Source organism: Papilio machaon, chromosome 2 (assembly GCF_912999745.1).
Source record: "Papilio machaon chromosome 2, ilPapMach1.1, whole genome shotgun sequence".
Taxonomy (NCBI): Eukaryota; Metazoa; Arthropoda; class Insecta; order Lepidoptera; family Papilionidae; genus Papilio; species Papilio machaon.
The window spans coordinates 1,258,286-1,282,369 of NC_059987.1; the positions used below are offsets into that span (position 1 = coordinate 1,258,286).

The 24,084-nt window shown below is 33.1% G+C and overlaps 4 protein-coding genes across 5 annotated transcripts in view; all 4 read left to right on the forward strand.

The window, feature by feature from the left end:
- Positions 1-239, forward strand: part of LOC106714165 — a 49,608-nt gene extending 49,369 nt beyond the window's left edge. For both annotated transcript variants that reach the window (XM_045682178.1, XM_045682174.1), the window contains exon 5: positions 29-239. In XM_045682178.1, the coding sequence (XP_045538134.1) occupies positions 29-139 (111 nt within the window). In that variant the 3' untranslated portion in view covers positions 140-239. The remainder of the gene's footprint in view (positions 1-28) is intronic.
- Positions 240-3,329: 3,090 nt separating this feature from the next.
- On the forward strand, positions 3,330-6,266 carry LOC106714153 (1,2-dihydroxy-3-keto-5-methylthiopentene dioxygenase). Its single transcript, XM_014507114.2, has 4 exons — positions 3,330-3,528; positions 4,381-4,547; positions 4,843-4,975; positions 6,120-6,266. The coding sequence occupies exons 1-4, from the start codon at positions 3,406-3,408 to the stop codon at positions 6,249-6,251; spliced, it is 555 nt and encodes a 184-aa protein (XP_014362600.2). The 5' UTR covers positions 3,330-3,405; the 3' UTR covers positions 6,252-6,266.
- An 87-nt stretch (positions 6,267-6,353) lies between these two features.
- LOC106714154 (1,2-dihydroxy-3-keto-5-methylthiopentene dioxygenase) lies at positions 6,354-8,068 on the forward strand. Its single transcript, XM_014507115.2, has 4 exons — positions 6,354-6,623; positions 7,022-7,188; positions 7,345-7,477; positions 7,905-8,068. The coding sequence occupies exons 1-4, from the start codon at positions 6,501-6,503 to the stop codon at positions 8,034-8,036; spliced, it is 555 nt and encodes a 184-aa protein (XP_014362601.2). The 5' UTR covers positions 6,354-6,500; the 3' UTR covers positions 8,037-8,068.
- Positions 8,069-9,341: 1,273 nt separating this feature from the next.
- Positions 9,342-23,150, forward strand: LOC106714148. The gene is made up of 2 exons (XM_014507109.2): positions 9,342-9,439; positions 22,712-23,150. The coding sequence occupies exons 1-2, from the start codon at positions 9,363-9,365 to the stop codon at positions 23,148-23,150; spliced, it is 516 nt and encodes a 171-aa protein (XP_014362595.2). The 5' UTR covers positions 9,342-9,362.
- Positions 23,151-24,084: the final 934 nt, after the last annotated feature.

A 24,084-nucleotide genomic window follows, 5' to 3' on the forward strand; every position in this document is an offset into this window, starting at 1 on the left:
TTTAACGTACTAATATTTTCAATTACAGGACAATTCAGAGGAGATGTACAGTTTGGACAACGATTCCTTCCTTAACTCTCTGGAGGCGATGACAATCCAGAACTATTGGACCGACACTGTCAAGCATACCAAACTCTAGTCGAGGTCAACTTATAATGGACAGTTCATCTTTCGACTGACTCTGTGTATTGCTAGGTATATACCCTTGAAAATATTTTGGCAACGAATTAATGTCTATTTTTAAATTATATTCTATATTTTTTCCTTTTTAGTTATTAATTTCTCTCCGAATAGTGGCAACACTAGCGAAATATTTGACAGTTGTTATTGAGTTGTTTTAATTTAACTGAGACTCCTCATTTATACTTTGTCTTTTATTTTTATTTTATTATTAAGAAACAGATTATAAATCATTTAATATGTTCTACTTTATCTTATTTATTTATTTGGATATTTGAAGGAATATTACTTTTAAAAACTAAAAAACACCCATGTTCTTAAGGAACGTTGTATTTTTTATAATTATACCTTTTTAAATAAAAAGGTCTAATTAAAAAAATCCATCCTTCAATCCATAATTATAAAGTCTTAAATCATTTCATTTCTACAGTTTAATACATTTATAGGTTATATAAATCATTGTCTATGACATATTAAGTGTTGCCATCATATTTTACAAGGTCAATATAGACCATAGACATTATAGAAGTGAATAGTAATTCTAGTGACAAGGTGAAAAACAATAATTTGTAGATTTAAAATTAATGTGTTTATATTTAGATTGTTGTGGTTAATAATTTATAAATATTATTGTATATAGTACTTAATATTGTGATATTTGTTTGTTTTTATGTTAGTCTGTTTGTTTAACTAATATAGTATTTTCTTGCTTAAACTTCGACAGTGATAAGAAAATTATAGTTTGACCAGGAATATAAATAATTTTCACTATATTGCGGTAAAATATGGAATTACTTTTGCCCATATTGAAAAGTGATGTAATAAAAATGGCGATTTTTTATATTATTATGTCTTAATATTGGTTACATTTGCAGTTTAATTTGTTATTTATTTTTATTTTAAAGATTTGCCATTGAAATGAAATAATGAATCGTTTAGCAACACATTAATATGGATTTTTTTTTTCTTTTATGAAATTCTACCAGATATTCGGTAGTTTTTTCAATAACTTTTTAATAAAAAAAAATTCTAGGTTTTTGAAAAATTAAAAAAAATTTAATTTACTTTGGTCTAATTATAAAAATTTGCTGTAAAATTAAGCTTGATTTGAACTTAATAATAACGAAAGATGTAATTTTTAAAAATTATTTTCTTATAAGAGATAAAATGTTTCTTAATATTCTGTTTATATATTTTAATTCACGATCTAATAAAACTGAAAATAACAGTAAAATAATCGTGTACAATAAATATTAGTATCAGCGCCATCTATCGACACTTATTTATATTTGAAGTCAACGCCATCTATCGGCACTGAGTTGTATTTGTAGTCAGCGCCATCTATTTACATTTGTAGAAGCAAGAAATTGATCTCAAAATATCATTTAAAATTTAGCTATACACAGATTAATTAATTTTGGTAATATATAACATTAATTAGCTTTAAATTGCACTTAGCATTTATTTTATTTTAACTTAATATATATTAAAAATTACTTGTTTCCATTTAAAATTATCATTTTCACATCCGTCCCTGTTTTTATTTTTAATATTTGTGTTGTGATTTTAATTAAATTTAAATGCTTACGTTTCGATGTTATTGTTTGATTATTATATATTAATTTTATTATATTTCCAGTGAAAATTATTTGATTAATAATAGATTTTTCCCACTCGCATGTTATTTTATATTAACGTTTTTTAATTAAATATAATATTTAGAATCATAGATATATATAACCTATAGAAGCTGAAAAAAGGCCATTTGTTGGGGAAAATATCCTTAGTATTATTTACAAAATGATATTTTAAAAATCTTTTCTCAATTAAATATCAAAATTGTATAGAACTCCATATATATTTTATATATCTTTATTTATAACCTTATGTCCTATAACAAAATGTATCAATACAAGTGTCGTTTCAGTGGAAACACACTGTTGACATGTTCAGAGACAATACATTATTATTTCATCATTAATTTTATAAGTAAAGCATATTTACTTAATGATATTGATGAAATTATTTTTATTTTAATATACATTTTGATGTAAAATATAATACTTATGTATAAATAGATTTTTTATTAGCATGCGCTTAATGTATTTTGCTTAAAAAATAGGATTGTAGTACTTAATTTTTTTTAATATGTATTATGATCCTATATTAATATTTTTTATCTGTATAGTAGTTTTAATGCATTCATATCAAATAAATCTGTTATTTGTTTTATTGGCAACATAAATATGACATATATAATACTTTTCTATCTAAATCTTGATATTTAAAATGAACTATTTAATTAAGTATATAGATATATAGAACATAAACTTGTTATTGAACAAAATTGTTTTCTAACATTCAGTATTTGACTTGGCACTTCTGGAATAACAGTACTCTTGTGTTTGACGTGCCAACTCGTGCCGGCTAATGTACCAAAGTATTTCGCCCCAGTTCATTATCCCAAATTGGAATGTAACATGATTTTTTGAATTAGATTTAAAAATAACCATTGTAATATGATATAGATTATAATATATTAAATTTATTTTTACCTGAAAAATGTTTTATTTATATTCTTAACTAGCGGTCGCCTGCGACTTCGTCCAAAAATATACGGTCTAGCCTTTGCTGGAATTACCCGGAATAAAAGTGGCTTGCGGACAGACATATAGACAAACATTTAAAAATTAGTTTTTTGATATTACTCCACTACACTCCAAATTTAATAATATGAAGAGATAAATTCTTAAAGAATCTAGTTCTGAAAATAGGTTATCCTAGCGAGTATTATATAACGAAACTAGCTGTCGCCCGCGACTCCGTCCGCGCGCAGTTGGAAAAAACTTAATAGGGGTATGAAAAATAGATGTTGGCCGATTCTCAGACCTACTGAATATGCTCACAAAATTTCATGAGAATCGGTCAAGCCGTTTCCGAGGACTTTAACCACAAACACCGCGACACGAGAATTTTATATATTAAGATTTATATAAATACAAAATTGGCGAGTACATTTATCTACAAACCGATAAGAATTGCTCTCTATCAGTTGCATAAAATAATTTTATTGCATTATATATAAACAAAGCAAAACATAAGAGATAACCTATAACAGTTTACAAACAGTATAAATACATACAAGAGATGTCACAAAATTCTGTTTTACAGAGTCTTGGAACACGTTAACTTTGTGTAGTAGTTGAATTACATAAATTGGTCAATATGGTAAAAGCCTGGTACATGGACAATGATAAAACCGACCCGCGCGCAGAACATCAAAGAAACCCGCCGGAATTTATTTCTATTGAAGAATTACACAAGAAGACCGGCGTAGAGCTGTTTAAAGTAAGTACTGATGAAAAATAAATCTATATTTTGTGAAGACGTGGATGTTGGTTGCCCTCGCCACTTGCTTTACGCCTGTTTGACGCCTCATTCTCTTCAAAGAAAAGGGATAACATTAAATTGTACTGTAGCTTAGGAAAAACAAACTGTCTGTCGGTTGAAATAAGCTTAATTTATCATAGCTCCACACGCTATTTATGAATGTAGGGACTCTATAATAATGACAACCAGAATTAACCGCTTCTTCGTTTGCCATTTTCAAAATATGAAAATGATAATGTCATTTGATTTTTTTTTTTAAATTGCAGATTATTGACAAAACATTGTTGTTTTACAATAGTACACTGTGTCTAGTTTCCTTTAACAAATCTGATACACTTTTGTAATCGCAACGGCAAAGTGCAAATGCGATCACAGGTCAGACTCTTTTACCCAAGATACCAAGATGAGTTATCTTACTAATATTATAAATGCGAAAGTTTAGATGGATGTATGAATGGAAGGATGTTTGTTAGGTGTCGACGGATCTCGCTGAAAGGCATAGATGTAGAACATAGTCTGGAAGAAGACATAGGCACTTTATTTAGTTTTTAATTCCCCGCAAATGAAGTCGCGGGCAACAGCTAGTATATAAAGTTCAGTTGACAGTCAAATACTAGAGCATATATGAATTCCGATGCTCTAAAATTCCTTGAACGTCCTCAGCAGCTGCAGATGGGCTGTTGATCTTTAAGGAAGGGAATACAAAGTTTCGTTATGTCGATTAATAATAATGAAAAAACTTTTGAAAGCATGTCATCGTCTCAAACTCACCTTACAGAATGCCAACATGTTCCCTTTAAACAATTTCAGTTAGACTTGAAGACATATGAATCGGAAGGAGTACTTGAAAAGATAAAGAAGGATCGCGGATATACGTATGAAGACGAAATAACTATTTCCAAAGAATGTTTACCGGACTACGACGAAAAATTGAAATCCTTCTTCACGGAACACTTGCACGCCGATGAAGAGATCAGGTACGATTCTAATTTGACGTTTTCTACGATGAGTGTGCGTTCCGTAGGCCTTTTCTGATAAGGAAAAGATGGGAAGGGGAAGTGGATTTGACGTAGGAGTGAACTCATAAGAAGAGGAAACATTATATTTGTGTCCGTCACCTCCTCCGTCGATTAAAAGCAGTCGATTCGCCGTTTCTTCGAATTCTCTTTGTCGTCAATGTCGTTTTATAATACCACTCTAGTCTAGCACAGCTACTTTTCCAAAAAACTATGATTATTTATACATTTTAAAAATTGCCTAATAATATTTTAGGCTTGTAACAGAAGGCTCTGGATACTTCGACATTCGAGACGGACTCGACGAATGGATCCGCATCAAGGTGACCCCCGGGGACCTCATTATCATACCGAGAGGCAGCTACCATCGCTTTACCCTCGATAACAATGTATGTTCTGTAATATAACCAAAACTCGGATTAAAATGGCTATTTATTCTAAATAAATACTCAAGCTCATAACTCATAAGGTCATAATCACTCCTGTGTTGCGTAATTGAGTAAGACCGCCATTTGGCTAGGTCAGTAATTCTCAACCTTTTTTTTGTTGCGGCACATATTTAACGATTTCAAAATTTGGCGGCACACAAAGTAAAAGATAAAAATTATTTACTTACTACAACACACTGCGCAAATAGTTTATCAATTGTATAAAATTAATTGTATCTATATGACATTTCGAGACGCAAATTTTTTTTTCAACTATTTTTCTGCCATTGTTCTTATAAGCGAAGAAATACAGACACAGTGTCCGTGTGCAGCAAGTTAGCACATAAGCTCGGGATTCCCCGTGAGATGTGTACACAGCGCACGTGTTCAATCACAGTAGCATTTAGTAGAGTGCGATAAAAACAAAAAAAACTTATTTGGAAAACCGTATAAACCCGAAAACGTGTAAAACAAGTACCGTGTAAATCATTGGATATGTGTACTGCAAAGTTAATAAGTTTACAAATTTATAAATTGACACTACATGCAATTAAATTAATATTAAACCGAATCACATACATTTGCCAATTTTAACGAAAGAAAAGGTGCAGTAACTACTATGCAACACCTTGTGAATCCCAACTATCACTAAAACAACACGTTTTGTACGCAGAAGTGGCAAGTGTGCGCCGATTTGAGACTTATTTCTATTGCTATGCACGCCGCTTCATCATAATTTGGCACTAAGAAAAACCGCGTTGCAAAGCAAATTATAAAATATTTTTTTTTGTGAATTTAAATATATATTCATGTTAAAAATATTTTTCTTTAAACTGATATAATTTAACAATATTAACGTTATTATATATTTGCAAAATTTGGCGGCACACTTTTGAAATTTGGCGGCACACAAAAGTGCCGCGGCACAGTGGTTGAGAATCACTGGGCTAGGTCCTGACACACCACTCGCCTTTTTCTACGTCCATACTTACATTACATGACCTTTCATTAGTTAACATGAGCATATGATGGTTAACAAGATATCGTGTATTGATATACAGTGTATAGTATTTATTTTTATTGTATTATTTTGCTTTCTTTATAGAATTACTTGCGAGCTCGTCGCTTGTACGAAGACGAGCCGGGCTGGCTCACGCACATCCGGCCGGCGGATGATATGGCCTGCCGCAAAAAATATGTCGAGCAACAGAAGAGAGGTTTCAGTTCTGAAAATTGATTTTTTTATTTATCTGCTGAAATGTATCTGCTTGCAATAATAAAAAATAAAAACTGTGTACTTATTCTTTGTTCTAGCATTATTTACCTAATGTCAGTTCTAGCAGTTACAAAATGTCACTGAATTACTCTTTGGTCTTGTCTTAAAAGTTTCCAATCAAACTGAATTTAAGTGTTTAGATACTTTATAAAAAAATACATCCTTAGTGTATAAAGTTATAAGGATAACGATTAAATTACCGGAAACAAAATGGTAAAGGCCTGGTATATGGATAATGAAAACACAGACCAACGTTTAGAGCACCACAGAAACCCCCCAGAATTTATTTCCTTAGAAGATTTATACAAAAAAACTGGCATCGAATATTTTAAGGTAAATAACATATTACAGTCTTAAAACCTTTTTATAAATGTTAAAGTCTTTTAGCTATATTCATTTGTAAAAAGCTTTTAAATGTGTTAAGAAGTCTTTATTATAAACAATTACGTAAATTTTATGATTTATCTTATTATCTTGATAACCTGTGAAGGTCATGGGCATCTTTGTTGCGTCGTTTATAAGAAGCACGAATGTAAAGATTGAATGGAAATATGATAAAATATCAGTCTTGCTACACTAAAAGATGTCTTTTTCTATACACACATCCCACAGTAAAACTCTTTTACTTCCTATTTAAAAGATCTGTCTAATCTAAATAGTAAATACAACTTATGATTATATCACAACATATAGGTTTTTCAAATGTATAACCATATTAAATTATATTACAGTTAAATGTGGACACATTTAAAACGGATGGAGTATTAGACAAAATAAAGAAGGAAAGGGGCTACAGCTATGAGGATCAAATAACTGTCTCCAAAGAGTGCCTACCTAACTATGAGGAAAAACTAAAAGCATTTTATAAAGAGCATTTGCATACTGATGAAGAGATCAGGTATAAATGCAAATTAAAGTATATTTTAACCATAAACAAACTTGTTAAAAAATTTGTAAATTCCAAAATATTTTTTGGACAAAAACTTTTTTATTCACGTTACTATATAAAAGTACCTATAGGTATTTTAAAATATATTTAATCTATATATTTCAGGTTTGCTGTGGAAGGTTCTGGTTACTTTGACATTCGAGATGATAGTGACCAATGGATTCGCATTCTGGTGACTCCCGGAGACATGATCATCATTCCCAGCGGCAGCTATCACCGCTTTACAGTTGACACTAATGTTAGTATCTTTAACTCATAAAAATATAATAAAATTAGTGTTTACAACAAGGAAATAAGTTGAAGATGCACTGCCTACCTTAAATAACCAGTAAACGAAGGACTATAATCAGTCCCATGTATCCTGACATTAGACTGAATCTAGAATAGTTGGACCTGGATAAGTGAGAGGCCAAGGGACTGCTTTATTTTTCTTGTTATCGTGATTTCTCTCTTGTTATCGAATTTCTCGCCTTAGAAGGTTGTCCATTGGCCGTCCATCGGTCTATCAACAATGACTCTTGCTTATAAAGTTTCAATTCTACATCAATTTTATGTTTTATTCTGTGAAATTATACTATTTTATCAATAGAGACTGCTTAAATATATGTTTTTGTGGACTACCTTTTAATAAATTAAGGTAAATTTTTTACTGTTTTTTTTTCCAGAATTATCTAAAAGCATACCGTTACTTTGTGGGAGAGCCGGTATGGATGCCGTACAATCGGCCAGCAGACGACATGGACTGCCGCAAAGAATATGTTGACAAACTTAAAAAAGGGTTCAGTGTTGCCGCTTGAAAAAAATCGGAAAATTGTAATATCACCTTTATGTACTTTGAACAGATGCTCTGTTTTAAACAATGTTTAAAGTTGTTTCGAATAAATTGTAACTAAAATGTTATTTCTGAAAATATAATGTGATACAAATTCATGTAAATATAAGAAAAAAATAATTCTTTTTTGTGGTCATCAAATATAAAGTAAAGTGTATAAATAAATATAAATAAGAGAGTTTATGTATATTTTGGATATTATTTGTGTAATAAAAACTTTATATAGTTTTATAAGATTGTTACAAAAATAAAGTAATCTATGGTTTAAATATTTTTAAGAATTTTTTGCGTTGATCGAAACATGACCATCTAGACTTTTATATAATAAACATTATTTGAGAATCAAAGGTAAGTATATAAATTATTATAAATATAAAATACCGGTTACTTAAATGTTTAAATTTTGCATTTTGTAGTTTTAAAATAAAAATATTTTTTTTACATCCAAATATAAGAATTAGTAAGGCATGTTACAAGGTGAGTTAGATATGATGAAGGGATATGTTGGACTAGCTGTCGCCCGCGATTAAAAAAACAATACCCTATATGTGCCAGACTATGTTCTATATCTATGCCAGAATTCAGAGAGATCCGTTTAGCTGTTGCTGAAGATACTTAATAAAAAAACATCCAAACATTAGCATTTATAAGTTAGATTATCTTTTCTAAAATAACTAGATAATAGGAACAAGGAACTTCCATAATAATTTATAAAGGGTTTGATTGGTTTTACAACCGCGTTATAAAATTATTTAAAAATATTTTTATCTACGTTGAATACAAAAAACGACAAAAAAATAATTGACATGACACAAAACAACATGAATTTTGGCGTTAGACAGCTGTCATTGGCATTTTCAAAATTATTGTCGATATGTGATACAAAAAAGGAAAATGCACCAGCCCCAAAGACATCAACATCATCAGTTCCACCAAATACGAATGTTCGACCTCTACCGACTGCGCCCGCTCCCAGATCTACCACTGTCTCAACTAGCACTGTTGTAAAGTTAGTTTACATGAAATTTCTTGAATTAAATTCTAACTGCCTACAAAAAGACTTGGGTACTTATAAGTATATAAAATATCAGAGTTATAATTCCTTGCTTTGCCTTACAAATGAAGTTACTTCCACGGATTTAGGCAAACACCTAAAAAAAACAAATCAGGTTCTAAACCACTGCACCACCGACGCTCTAAATAAAACTATTTTATGACGACTATTACTATTTTGTCACGATATTCAGCATTTCATATCGTTGGCAGATCATCATCCTCATCAGCAAGAAACATGGCGGAAGGGGACAGCTCTTCTGGGATCATAGTTTTCACTCTGTGGTACCTCGCCATTGCTTTCGGTTACGCCATGTAAGTATAAAACATAATTGTTTATTTTCTTTACGAACATAGTCTTTGACCAACGCTACATGTCAATTGTCTCTGATTATTTTGGACATACATTCCTTGCACAAATCAAATACTTACACTAAAATAATAATATAAATACTTGAAGATTCTTTCACCTTATTTATAGTGACAAATTCCTGCCTGTAAATGTTCGATGTTTTTTTTTTATTCAATTTATAACTTAAGTTTTTAATACATTAATAAATTAAGTCCAAACCGCATGCGGTTATAATAAAAGCTAGTATCTAGTGCTCAAGCCACCGCAGTCTAAGCGCCTGTCGCAATTTGATATAGACCTTTGTGGATTTAGTCCGCTATGCGGCGGTTAAAATAACCGTAATCTTCACGTATTGAGAACTTTATGCTTACTAATATAACTAAAATCACTAACGATTATGAATTCCTCTGTCTGATTTTGATTTGGTATTTTAACATATTAGAGCAATGAAATAAATTTACAAATCGTTAGTTTTATATAAAACCTAACCTAAAACAACTTATTCGTACTTAAAATACAATTTTACATGTACAATATCGACTCCAACATCAACGTCCTTGACCTACATTCAACAAAGGGGTATTGGAAGTTGGAAACGTTACGAGGCTGATAGCAATTTCCTTTCAATATCTAGTTATTTCTGAATTTTCAATAGGTTTTCGTGAAAGGTAACACCTACAAATGTAAAGAAATGGTTAAAAAGGATTTACCTTGAAAGTTTTTAAGCCTACGTGACTTTTCTCAAAGACTTAAATCTAATACGTTTGAGCTGATCAAACGATGTCTAAAACATAAATAATGAAATTGGACCTTTTTCGTCTGAAAAAGATTAAACGAACCTGAGAATTTTCTAGAAAATGCTAGCTTAAAGATTCCAAAGAGTAGATATTCGGGTCAAGCGGTATTACATAACTTGTACCGGGAGGGGAGCTTCGGGATTGTGAGGGAATTCAGTTTTCGGAACGAGGGCTAATCTGAAATCTAAAGCTTTATAAATAGTTTCAGTTCTTTCTCGCTAATGTCCGTAGGTTTTATATATGGAAAACAAGCAAACGCTTTTTTTCATAAACTGTTCGCCATTTTTTTGTTATTGTTTATTTAAACGAGAATGTTTATTATTTATTTAGTTCTTATTTCAAAACGTAGGTAAAATTAATCATGCCACAGCGACATGCGGCAAGAGGGACCCTCGGGATCTTGGGCGATTAGGGTGGGGGCCCTGATTGCCTTACTAAATGGTCTCGGGAAGACGGTAACAAGGTGTGGTCTTGAGTCACCGTAATCAAGCGAGGGCACGAGAGAGGGCGCTTTAGTCTAGGTCGTGCAGAAGCCCTGTGCAGAGAGTCCCGGTGTGTTCCTTTGGAGATCCCGGGGCTCTTACCAGTTGCACTTGAAGATTGCCACCGAGGGGGTTTTAGTGAGTCAAGTCTCACATAGCCCAGCCTTTCCCCCAGAACGCAGGGTATCTTTTGAAGATTTCCCCTTCAAAAAAAAAAAGGTAAAACTAATCAGAAACAATAATGAGAATATTAAAACATAGTTTCATTCAACGCATTCCACAATTCAGAATGAAAGTTATGTCAGGGTAAATTTTATGAGTACTTACTGGCAGCGAATAAAGCTTTGACTTAATGAAACAGCTTGTTCTGAACGATTATTGCTCAATAAAATTGTATGCAAAATTATATGACCGCATGCCACCAACACTTTAATCAATGTTATGACGGAAGTATGTGGTGAGTTTGTTCGCCGGGGATATAAAAAAACGAAGAAATTCACTGGACAGTTATCAATCGATATAGCTACAAAAGTGCAGTATGCTTTAGCTTTAACTTTTAAAAGCACACGAGACAAAACATTTTAAACAATTGTGAGATATAAAATATTGTTGGCTAAACCATGAGTTTGTGATTTTTGTACACAGTTCTCCGTTTTCTTTAATTTGGTAAATGATTATGACTGATTTTAGGTAATAAAATTATAGGATATGTTTATACCTCGTAATACACCCAAGATTTATTGGCACATTGCCCATTTGTTTTCGTCCCTTTCTATTGCTCGATGCTTTTAGATTTATGTATGTAGAATTTACTTGCATAACGGCGAGTTTACGATTTCATCTAAAATCATGAAACAATCAAATGTAGAATGAATATCTTTGTATCTAGTTTTTTTTTTTAATTTAATTGTAAAAATCTGAATAATAGATAATTAACAGCATTTATGCGAAGTCGGCACGTTCCAAATATAAACTTCCTTACATTAGTATTTAACACTGGCAAACAATTATAAACCATAAACCAAAGAAGCTACCATAGACCATAAAACTCATTCGTTGAGTATTCGTTAGTTCCTACTGAATCATCGATCGGGGAAATTGTAATAGAAATATTTTATTTGCAGCTAAAATTAGATTTCAATCAATACTTACCAAGTCAGTACACGTGACATCTGTTTAAGGCCGCGGAGTATCGAGCTTCGCTTACGTCAGAGCTTTCGTACAAGCTCCCTACCTTTGTATACGTACATAATTTTATACCTTTGTTTCAGTTCTAAAAACTTTAAAAACACTGACTAGATATCAATCTATATCTATATTACAAATATCCATCATAATTAGCTTATAATTTGACTTGATGTTAGAAGATCCTTTTACGATACGACCCTTATACGATACCCATTTTTTTTCAAACTCCTTTTCAACCGTTTTTATAATTTTTATTACTTTAATTTCCTAGATAATTTTTCTCAAATTCTAGTCCTAACATTCTTTGAATCTGTGAATTCATACAGATTATATAATTTAAACACTTCCGACGTAACTGCGTAGTAAAAGAGCTCGATGCGTTAGAAGATGCTCTAAAACAAACAAACGAGAGTCAGATCTAACTGTATCTTTAACATTAGAGCTGGCAACACTCCAGCAGTATATAGCAGGCGGACTTCGAGCCAACGTTTTCGATTACAATAACGAGGAGGGAATGCGCGCGCGCTGAAAATATTGCTCTGGTGTATGGTACAAGATAGAAGGGATTGCATTTCTTTTTATTAAATTTCCTTTAAATTAAAAATAAATAAAATTTTTAAAAGGCTGATAAAGGAGGGATCTTATTTCCTTAGACATTATTAAACATGGTCACCGGTATCATGAAGGTTTACTTTAAAATAAAAAATACATGAAGTTTTTTTATAGGTAATCGGAACATGACCCTAGTCAACAGTGACACTGGACATATTGTCATCCCCCTTCATCCTCTTTGACAAAACAGAGACAACAATATGTATTAATTAATGTTGTCGAAACCTACTGTGAAACGAAATTGTATAGTTGTGATTGTACAGTCAGGCCCGTTCGCGGTATTCCACTTGTAGAAAAATTGCTGTGTCCCTTGCAACGTAACAAACTTCGACCCTTCTTACATTATTTATTTATTTATAATTTTATATATTATAACGTATACATACAGACCCATTTAAGCTGCTTCTTATTGGTAATTGTTACCGCGTAGTTGTCTCAATGCGTACAAAATGTTCAAACGACTGTCGCTTTGATGGTAGAATACCACCAGATTCCCTGATAGTAGTTTAGTCAAATAGTTGAACTATTTTTTATAGTCATATTTAAATTCTTTCTGATTCCATTATTTTTATTCAATCGCGTTATCCTATGTATTGGAATGCCGCATGTAATTTTTTTTCAATCCGCCGAGTTTTAGTTATTGATTCGGCACCTATATTTTTTTATCAAAGTGATCGAAATATTTTTTCGTAGTTCAAACAGAATCGGCATTTTAATGACGACAGCTCGTTGTTTTAATAATTTATTTGGAAAATTGGAATATTTTTTTTATTATTGAATTGATTTATTATAAGGACCTGTACAAGTATTTAAAAAGTGTCGAATTATTTTGTGCTTAGACCCATGTTTTTTTAATAAATTGAGGCATAAATTGATATAGATATATTTGGTTTTAATGTATCATTTTGTGTCATTTTTATCTGCAATTAGAGTATTGATATTTTATTCCCACTGAAGTACACAGAGGTCGTTATTCGTGACCTAGATTTTAATATCATACGGGCGCACTAATTGTTCTTGTACTTATTTAAATTACACCTTCGATTTTATTCGTTGAAGTGCATGTTGATTTTGTTTTATAAAATTGTAATAATTTTTTAATGGTGTCGAAAAAGGTTTTAATAAAAAGGTTGGCAGTATTTAATTTACTTGGAAACTTGTCGGTAGTATTATTGTCATGGAAAAGTATTATATATACATATGGTTACGCTATGTTGTGACTAAACTTCAATAAATTCGATAAATCAATTTCAAATGTTTTCAATGAGGACTTTAATTATCGTGTCATTCTTTAGATTACATTCAATAGCCAATGTAGCGGCCGACCTACCACAAGACAGTTCATCACTCACCAGCTCGATATACGTCTTGCTTGGTCCAGCGAGATCTACTCATCTCGCGGGATGGCTAACAATAGATTTTATTATCCCAGGAGACGAGAGATGTAACGACAACACGCAACGCTGCCAAGCCCCAACGGGAACTATTTTATTGATTTTACGCATATCCATTGTAACACGTTAAAGTACATAAAGTATTATCCATTGATACATACGGGTAATGCCCATAGATTTTGTGACACCAAACACTAGTCGAAACGTTCGTGTATTAAATGTTACAACGACAAGTTCCACAAGATTCTCTGACGGTCCTATATTGTGTTTGACAGAAATAATTGCGACAACAGTTCCACTCTAACCTGGACAGTTATGTTTGAACTTCAGTATGCAATGGAGACGCAGCCGGCCACTGTTTACAATGATAGCAGTATGCCTGTATGCCAAATATCTGACATCCGAGCTTTGCCAACATAACGTTCATCCGTAACAAGCTTTTGAAGTTGTTTATATAATAATAGTTGTATATTATTATATATTAAATAACTATGTATCTTTTCTTTTTCGTTCAAATGGCCATTTCATAATTACGTTGCCTCCATATAATTTAAGAAAATTTTATTAGAACAAACTACCTTCATTACGAGTCAGTTTAGTATGGTTCTCTCATCCTGACAGTTAGGTGGTTGTTTTTAGGTTAATATGGACAGATCAGTTGAACCGTCTACTTGTGTTATCACCTTCTTACCTACATTCAAATATCGTCTGCACGTGTAAATCTTTATAAATGGAACGTGAATCGATCAGGCCACCTAATGTGTTTTATTCATCGTGTCCGCCATTACTAGTCACCAGTGATCGATTTTGTATGTACAGATTAGCTATGATCATAGACAAAACTCTCGAGAATTAATAACAATTCTAGGAGTTTTTTTGGCTTTGTTTTTCATGTATGTCACAATATAGTATTAAATATTATTAACTATCTTTGCTCCAAGCAACTATTTTAAGAACAGACTCGAATATCTATCAAGGCAAATGTGTAAAAATATGCGCTGAAATAGATAATTAGCTTGGTTTCACTTCACGCTTCAATAAGCACAGCGACCTTCCTCTGTCAATAGTCACAATATTGGCAGATCGCTCAGGGTCGTCTCGGCTAAACTTGACTTTGACCACTGTCAAGGTCATTTGGATACAATATATGTTTTACTCCCTTAATGTCATGTTAACGGTTAACATTTCGAAGATGTAAATTCTTCGCAGAAATATGAGAATCATACGACCAACCTTGTGGAGTTGTCACCACATGTATACGACAATGATGGTGTCAAAACAAATTATTAGTAGGAAAGAGGTCTTAATTTTTCTTTAAAATAATCGGATTAATTAGATAGAAAACAAGTATCTATATGTATGGAGACACATCTTTCTCCATACATTATTTGCCTTTATATTATTAGTTAAGCCGCATGTAGAATACATCGTAATACTACCTTTAATAATAGAAACATGTATGAAATGTGATTTACGTTACAGTTAAAAGCAGTGTGCAAATCACAGTCTTGTGCAATGTTAAGTGGATATAATTTAAGTGGAATGCAAACTGCTGGACTGAGTTAGTGGGCGTGGTTGCGCGTCCGCAATGACCCCAGCACCGGAAGTCGCGCAACTTGACTCATAACTCCACCGGATGTGCACACATGACAGATGCGGGCCTCTCTCGTACGTCATAAAAACGTCGCCAATCTTAATTGATAAATCTCTCACTGACAATTAGATTAATAACCGTTTTACTGTCTTCAACGATGTAGTCATTAATTAATTTTTAAGTGGTTAATGAGAGTTTTGGTTGAATTTTATAAAGATAAGATAGAATCGAAAATGCGTTTCAAGATGATTTGGCCATCTTTGCCTCGATGGGGCCAAGTTACAGGTGATAGTTTGTCTATGGAATATGACGTCATGAATCATGTGACTTGTTAGATACAAATCGTTCGACATTATGCGCGGTGGGGATGACAAATGTAACGAACGCTTTGTACGGTATAATCGCACCAGACGTTGTGACTCATGTGTTTCTTTTCCATAACTAACTATATACTGTTCTATTTACAAAGCAATTAATACAATGGCGGCAAAAACTTCATAAACGACGAGTCTAGTGTGAAATCAAGTGAATAGAAAGTAGGCTCGTATGCAACAATCTCTTAAGATTTCCGAATTCTTTTCTATTAATATCACTTCCCGTGAAATTTCACAGCTGATACAATTGTATTAAAACATATTGCTATCTGTTTTATTTCAATTAAAAACGAAAAGGACGCCTGATGGTAATGTTATTAATTATAACATATTAAACAAAGATACTGGTGTGTTTCGGTTTAAAGTGTTAGAACTTCCTAATGCACATCTATTAGTCAATGTATAACGCATACAAGTCGCAACATATGGTAATTTATTGTACAAACATATTGCATAACCTTGTACCATTTTATAGAGTACACTATTTTAATACGGAATTTGTCGTATTTAAACTGAAAAATAGTAGATTTATTCAAGACTTACAAACAAAAAGACTTGATAATATTGCAGTAAATTGACTGACATGTGATCTTCGTAGTCTGTGGTGAACATAAGCCGCTTTGACTGAGTTACAATTAGATCTTTGTCACGCTCGCTGACCTCATCTCTGTTAAATGGATTGAGTTTAATATAGTTAACTTAAAGTGTCAACTTGTAAAACGATCATAATATGAACAGTATTATCACAAGCGTTTTATTCCCAAATGATAGTTGGTTGGTTTTTCATTATTTATACGGTCGTTTCTCGACTTGGTCGATTTTAACGAATGAAGTTATGTTTGAGTCGCCATAAATCTCGAAGTGTTATTGTTATAAGGGGTACTGTCATTAAGACTTATTTGTTTTTAAACCGGCTATACATTGTCAGCAGTATCATCAGTCTCCGCTCACTCCGGTCCTATCATTCCTCTATTAGATTAATCTACTTGAATGTAGTTCGTGAATCAGTTCAATTAACCGTTCAAGGGTAGAGTTGAATGGCGATCACCTCACATGACGCTATTGTGACGCTCCCGCTCGGTTCGTGAGAATCGAACTTGAATCTGCCGAGCGTGACCGATGCACTTGATGATTGTGCCCACCCAAAGTACAGTCAGGTCCATTCGCGGTATTGTAGTTACAGAAATTGCCTTGTTTCTCGCAATGAGACAAACTCCGCTCCTTATTACAAAATAACCAATTAGGTAGTTGTGAGTTGCACAAATGACGTCCTTTTTGACGATTTGACAATCGAACTTTTTCGGATAGACACATTTAAAAGCTGCGTGCTATTGGTCATTGTTTCCGCGTCGTCGTCAAACGTCGCTTACGAAACGTTCTAACGACTGTCGCTTTTAAAGTAGAATATTGCCAGATTCCTCGATTGTACCTAAACTATACTACTAATACTAGTAATTATTATCCCTAATATTATCCTTGAAAAGACTGAGATAAAATTGTATTTTGTACGTGTGTACTACTTATGTGTAATACACATATTTATTACACTGCTGTGTAAAATTTATTGCCAACACTCATAAACTTGCTGCTCGTCCAGTAGGTACCTAACTTCTGTATGTGGATATTAAAATTATTTGACTCTCACTTGTATGAATTATTTTTTTTTCACAGTGGAAAATTATTTTCGATAGTGTAATCCACTTGCGTCAAACGTGATTCTAATCTGACAAACCTGCATCAGTATCTTGCCCTCTTATCCGATAGTATTTTTTTAATGGCGTAGTCACATCACGCGAAAAGATTATTGTCGTTATTGTAAATAACTACATTTAAAAAAAAACCTAGTAAAATAAACATTACATACAACCTTAAAATAATTAATAAAAGATGAAATAAAGATTTTTAATCGTAACTAGACATGTTTTTGTTATCAGCCAGCATTAAATTCAACGAGTTTTTGTTTTTTTTTTTTATTTTCAATACTATTCGAAGTCGTTTCTTATCTATTAATAGTTGGGGTTTTGTCAGCATGTGTCGCTTGGCAACAGCGGGTGAAAGCGTTGGAAAGTTAATTTTAAAAGCTCGCCCAAGCATCGCGGCGGCTCTTCGCGGTGGCACACTCTTTATTTGCATTCGATGCACTTTATATAGGGTTGTCAATTTCAATTAATTAACTAGTAGCACTTATTGGTACAGTTAAATAAACTGCTATTTATATTTACATATATATTTACTGCGTATTTTAAACGATTATTTTTTATATTCTGCTAGTTTTTATAACAGTAAAAAATCTTTACGTTAAATTGTATGAAAACTTTAAAAAATACTAGCTTTTACCCGCGACTCCGTCCGTGCGGAATAAAAAATAGAAAACGGGGTAAAAATTATCCTATGTCCTTTTCCTGGTTGTAAGCTACCTGCCCACCAATTTTCAGTCAAATCGATTCAGCCGTTCTTGAGTTATAGATAGTGTAACTAACACGACTTTCTTTTATATATTAGGTCCTTACATATGAAATTGGCGTTTTTCGTACTGGCCACTTTAATCACGAATTTCTCCTCTTTGGTAAGGAATTCCAAATTCAAATTTGTACAGCTATAGACTCATGTATTTGTGGTTCGATGACCGTCATTCATTTGTTTTTTTTCTTCTGTTTTTTTCTGTTTGCGTCACTCATTTTACAAAATGGAAAACTTAAAATATCGCGTTATTTACGAGTACGAGTTCCGCCGTGGCACTAGTGCTGCGGAAACGACTCGAAGGGTGAATGATGTGTATGGCGGTCGTGTTGCAAAAGAAAACACAGTTCGTTTTTGGTTCCAACGTTTTCGTTCTGGAAATTTCGATCTGCAGAACAAGCCCCGTGGACGGCCTGAGACTCAAGTTGATAATGAAGAGTTGAAGGCTTTTGTGGAAGCGGATCCATCGCAAACCACGTCCGAGTTAGCTGCAGGCTGCGATGTTAGTGATAAAACTGTTTTAATTCACTTGAAGCAAATTGGGAAGATTACAAAGCTTGAAAGGTGGGTACCTCACGAATTGACTGAAGCAAACCGGCAAACGCGCGTCGACTGTTGCGTTACATTACTAAACCGGCACAATAATGAAGGTATTTTAAACCGAATCATTACCTGTGATGAAAAATAGGTTCTTTACGATAATCGGAAGCGCTCAGCGCAATGGTTGGATCCTGTCCAGCCAGCCAAATCCTGTCCCAAGCGAAAATTAACCCCAAAAAAGTTACTTGTAAGCGTTTGGTGGACTAGGGCCGGTATTGTTCATTACAGTTTTCTCAAATCTGGCCAGACTATTACGGCTGATGTCTATTGTCAGCAATTGCAAACCATGATGGAAAAGCTAGCGACTAAACAACCTAGGCTGGTCAATCGCTCCACGCCACTGCTGCTTCACGACAACGCTAGACCACACACTGCGCAACAGACGGCTACTAAATTAGAAGAGCTTCAATTGGAAAGTCTAAGACATCCTCCGTACTCCCCGGACCTTGCTCCAACAGATTACCATTTTTTTCGAAATTTGGATAACTTCTTGCAAGGGAAAAAATTCAACTCCGATGGGGCAGTCCAAATCGCCTTCAAAGATTTTATTGGTTCCCGTTCGACTGGTTTTTTTAGCAAAGGGATCAATGAACTACCTATGAGATGGTAAAAGTGCATAGAAAATAATGGTTCATACTTTGATTAATTAAATATATTATATTAAAAAATATTCGACTTTTTGTTCCTCCCATACAAAACGCCAATTTCATATGTAAGGACCTAATATATAAGATTTTCTTTTAGTTTTTGTTGTTTTAAAAAACGGGAGCTATAGAAAGTAGGTGGAATTTAGGTCATGTTCCAGTTAAAGCCACTCAGATATCAGTCGTATCATTGAGATTGCTTGATGAAACTCTAAAAATGATGTTTTATTTTTATTTATAGTTTGTTTTTTATTTGACGTGAGTAGTATATGCAAATAAAAAACAAAAAAACGGAGAGAAAGTGCTAGAAACCAAGATCTTTTAAAAACAGAATAACTGCGAGATCTTCTTCGTCAGTTACTAGTTATTTTTTATAGTTTTAATAATTCAGTTTTTTTTTATCTTTTAACAATACAAATTGTAAATGTGTAAGCAAAATAAAAATTAGATCTAGATTTTTTTACGACTACACATTAAGTAAGTAACGTTTCTATCAACCCTATTAGTGTGACTATTCCGGGATACGGTTGTTTCCAAGTGTGTCCACACCCGATGTACACGAGTCCTTTGTCTCCTGCCTGCATTTAGCACCCTGCAACAGTAAATAAGACAATTTATAGCTCTATTAATGCTAAACATAACCTCTCCATTGGTGCTGTCAAATACATAGTGGACATAGAATAGCTTCATACAATACGTTGGACATTAAAATGCAATAAAGTAACAATGAAAGATTAAAAATTATTTGTTCAAATAATTTTCATGTAAAGTTTAACAATTGAAAAATAAAATAAATTAATTAATATTGTCACAGATTTGAGATAAAAATTATTATAAATCAATGGCTCTATACTCTTTGGTGCAATTGCGTTGGCAGAAAGAACTTCTTATAACTGGTTTGAAAAGAATAAAAGTTGTCTGAGGTAAGTTCCAGACAGAGAGCGGATGTTGTTGCAACTGCATGTTACGTAGTTAGCGCGGTCACAGTGCAGCGGCGAACGGAAGTGTGCACTGATTCAACTGGACTTGGCTTATGCGTGGGATGCACTGTTTCCTACTCTCATAAGACGAATGTCTTTTCGAATTCGATTTGCGAACGTGTTCCCTTATACGAATATTGTATTTACTTAAGGCTTAATCACTTCACTATGTCCTTTATTTTCTGAGCCCTAAAATTTTAGCATGTCTTTTCATTAAATTATTCAAACTTTCGTGAGACATTATCATTAACTTATATAGAAACGGCTAAAACACTCACGTATATATATCCGGTGTCGTCACCGACTAGTTTCGAGCCCTTCGAGGGCCCTTCACCAGGGTGAGTGGGACTGGTATTATTTCGCGGACGCGGCCCGTCGCTCACTGCGCGCCTGCGCTCTTATAAGAGCCCTGATGAAGGGCCCCCGAAGGGCTCGAAACTAGTCGGTGCCGACACCGGATATATATACGTGAGTGTTTTAGCCGTTTCTATATAAGTTAATCTCTTTTCATTGTTGATTTATTTCTTTTCATGTGATGATCATTAAACATGTTTAAAAAACTCTCTTCAAAGTATAGGTATATTATATGGTTGCATAAACTCATTACTCCTATTTCCTTGCCATTCGGAATTAGAATAGTCTAGGATATAAAATTTAAGTATTCAATTTGATTATCAAATATCCTTGCTGAAGAGTGAATGCACCCGGGTGTACAATGCGGTGAGCTGCAGAGGTTGACGGCCGGCTTCGAACCCTCGCCCGCAAATAGCGCATACCGCGCCGCGCCGCCCTGACGCAAATAGTACAGCTAATAGCTATCTGTCGCTGCGTACGCGCACTAGATATATTGAATTACAGCATGCAGCTGAAGTGTAATCTTTATTTTTTAAAATTTTTGGACGAAAATTACATTAATTAAATAATAATGCAGAAAAATTTGGTGTTGTAAGGGCGATATTTACATATATACAGTTAATTCTTAACAAAACAAAACTTTTAATTAACGTTCCTAAAAAAACACTTTTATTCTACTTTGGCAAATTATCTATAAATAAAATTGTGATGTGTGAAATTACATAATATTCTTTTTTTTCTTAAAATGTTTACTTTCAGCACCAATCAGCTGTACACAACAACTACAGCCCCTAGTCCTATTGATCCTTTGAGCCGGATAAATAGTTTTCTAAACGAATATAAGTTATAAATTTTCATTTGGTAATACAAATATAAGTTTTGTTGTGAAGCGAATCTGCTCCGAGGCCGGTCACTCGACTCTTGGCGGCTGTCCAGAGCTGACGGCTATTCTCACGCCTTCCTATGTCTGATGAGATAAAAGCAGTATACTTTAGTATTTATGGCGCCTTGTTTATCTCAATTTCATAATATACACATGTAAAATATTACGCAAGTCGAACCATAATATTTTAAATCAGATATGTTAACTATATTGTAAGATGGCAACATTTTAACGATTTCTTAACCTTATTTACAAAACACAATTTGATCAAATTTTGAAGTCTATGCTTAACGGCAGAACTTTTTAAATTTTTTTTTAAATATTGAAAAGCATAAAAGAAATTGCCCTAAAACATTAGCTTCGCTCCATTTACGATGATATTTAAATATCAAATCTTTTACTTTATTATTTCCACAAAAATTTCACGGACTACTTCTGCCCTTGACATCTTGAAGTAGTATAATTTACCTAGTTATGTTTAAACGTCTCTAATTCTACAATGAATAATTTAATACACTAAATTATTTAAAACAAATTTCTTCTTGGATAAAATCCAAGTATTATTGACAATGTAATCAATTAATTGCTATTATTGTGAACGTTTCAATGTGCAATAATTGCTCACTCTCGCCAGTTATAATAGCTTGGCAGCAGATTCTTGTATTTTCCTTGCGGCAAACAATTTTTATAATTTCGCAATCACACCTAGAAAACAAAATGGCGCTGGCGCCAAATGAAAGTAAACAGACTATTTATCGCCGATAACAAATATTTATGGTACGTGATGTTTTTTTTTTCTTTTTTTTTTATGCCAGTGACAATGTTGTTTTTTTTAAATAACCTGTAAAATGTTGATGTAATTTTTTTTTGCAGGGATAATTTCTTCAAACCTAAAGAGAGATATGAAAGCGAAACAAATACAGAAGTTTTATCTATGGACGAGATAATACCGAAAAACCAAGATGCGGTCCGTACTCCGTCATTTTTCACCGCAGTCCCGCCTTTATTCAACCCACTTAACACAACGGTATCCGATACTGTGAATGAACCAGAACCAGCTCAAGAAATACCCAGTGAACCTCAGAGTCCCGAAGTGATGGCGGTTTCAGAAGATTCCTTCGTGGAAGCAACACCATTACCTACGGAGGAGCATGAACCTATTACAGAGATAATTGCCGAATATGTTGCTGAGACCAATGGTATGGAAGAAACGATTGGAAATTTTGAATCCAATCAAGAGTTTCTCCACGAGGAAATACCTGAGGCACAAACTGAGGAGGTTACCGAACACGTCTTTGATATTGGAGATTGAACAGATTTACATTTAGCTTTTCTTAAATAGTTTACTTGTATATTCACTTTTTTATATATTTTCTACTTTATACCATTAAAAAAATCTGATTACACATTGAATTTATCTTAGCTTTGATTTTTTCGATACCCAAATTGTTGAGTTAACCCATTTTATTTAGATGAGGTTAGCTGATAAAGGTGTTTGAACCTAATTTAAAACCACGGTTGTTACTATTGATTTTTGCACGATTTTTGAATCATATTCCCTTGTATTTTTGTTCTTTTAGAAATGTCTAGTCATAGTCTAAGTTAGATTTCTTGCCTGTAATTTATTGGACTGAAAAATACTTGAGTCGTATAAAAATTGGCTTGACTTGAGTAATGGTGTAATTGTTTGAACAGTACGTAACATTTTGCACTATTAACACACGTTCGCGATCTATTTGTCGAAGAGTCTGCATCTGCAATAGTGTTACCATGATGCGACATATAGCAAGAAATTCCAGCAAAAAAATAAAACCTACTAATGTTATAAATGCGTAAGTTTAAATGGATAGATGGATAGATGTTTGTTAGAAGGTATCTCCAGAACGGTTCAACGGATCGAACATAGTCTGGAAGAATACATAGACTACTTATTTAATCCTTAGTTATTTATTACTGACTGGCAGAAATGATTTTATTCTCTTTATGCGTGATAATAAAGGAATTATTTCGTACAGAGCTTTTGCCACTTTAAATGATGTCTGAAAAAAGTCAGGTTTTAAAACTCCAAATATTTTTAGTGAAATAAAATAGATTTTTTTTTCAATTTGAAAATTAATTTTTATCCCTTCAATAATATTGATAACCTATCTGAAAATGCTACCATGGAAACATAATGTGGTTTAACTACCAGGTGATAATTCATTTACACGTCTTACGTTAGCATTCCTCGACCTTCAATGCAGTTT

Coding starts and splice junctions, on each gene's coding strand:
- LOC106714153 (XM_014507114.2), top strand. CDS start 3,406: ATGGTAAAAGCCTGGTACATGGACAATGATAAAACCGACCCGCGCGCA. Junction 4,548..4,842: donor CACGCCGATGAAGAGATCAG/GTACGATTCTAA, acceptor ATAATATTTTAG/GCTTGTAACAGAAGGCTCTG. Junction 4,976..6,119: donor GCTTTACCCTCGATAACAAT/GTATGTTCTGTA, acceptor CTTTCTTTATAG/AATTACTTGCGAGCTCGTCG.
- LOC106714154 (XM_014507115.2), top strand. CDS start 6,501: ATGGTAAAGGCCTGGTATATGGATAATGAAAACACAGACCAACGTTTA. Junction 6,624..7,021: donor CTGGCATCGAATATTTTAAG/GTAAATAACATA, acceptor ATTATATTACAG/TTAAATGTGGACACATTTAA. Junction 7,478..7,904: donor GCTTTACAGTTGACACTAAT/GTTAGTATCTTT, acceptor TTTTTTTTCCAG/AATTATCTAAAAGCATACCG.
- LOC106714148 (XM_014507109.2), top strand. CDS start 9,363: ATGGCGGAAGGGGACAGCTCTTCTGGGATCATAGTTTTCACTCTGTGG. Junction 9,440..22,711: donor ATTGCTTTCGGTTACGCCAT/GTAAGTATAAAA, acceptor TTTTTTTTGCAG/GGATAATTTCTTCAAACCTA.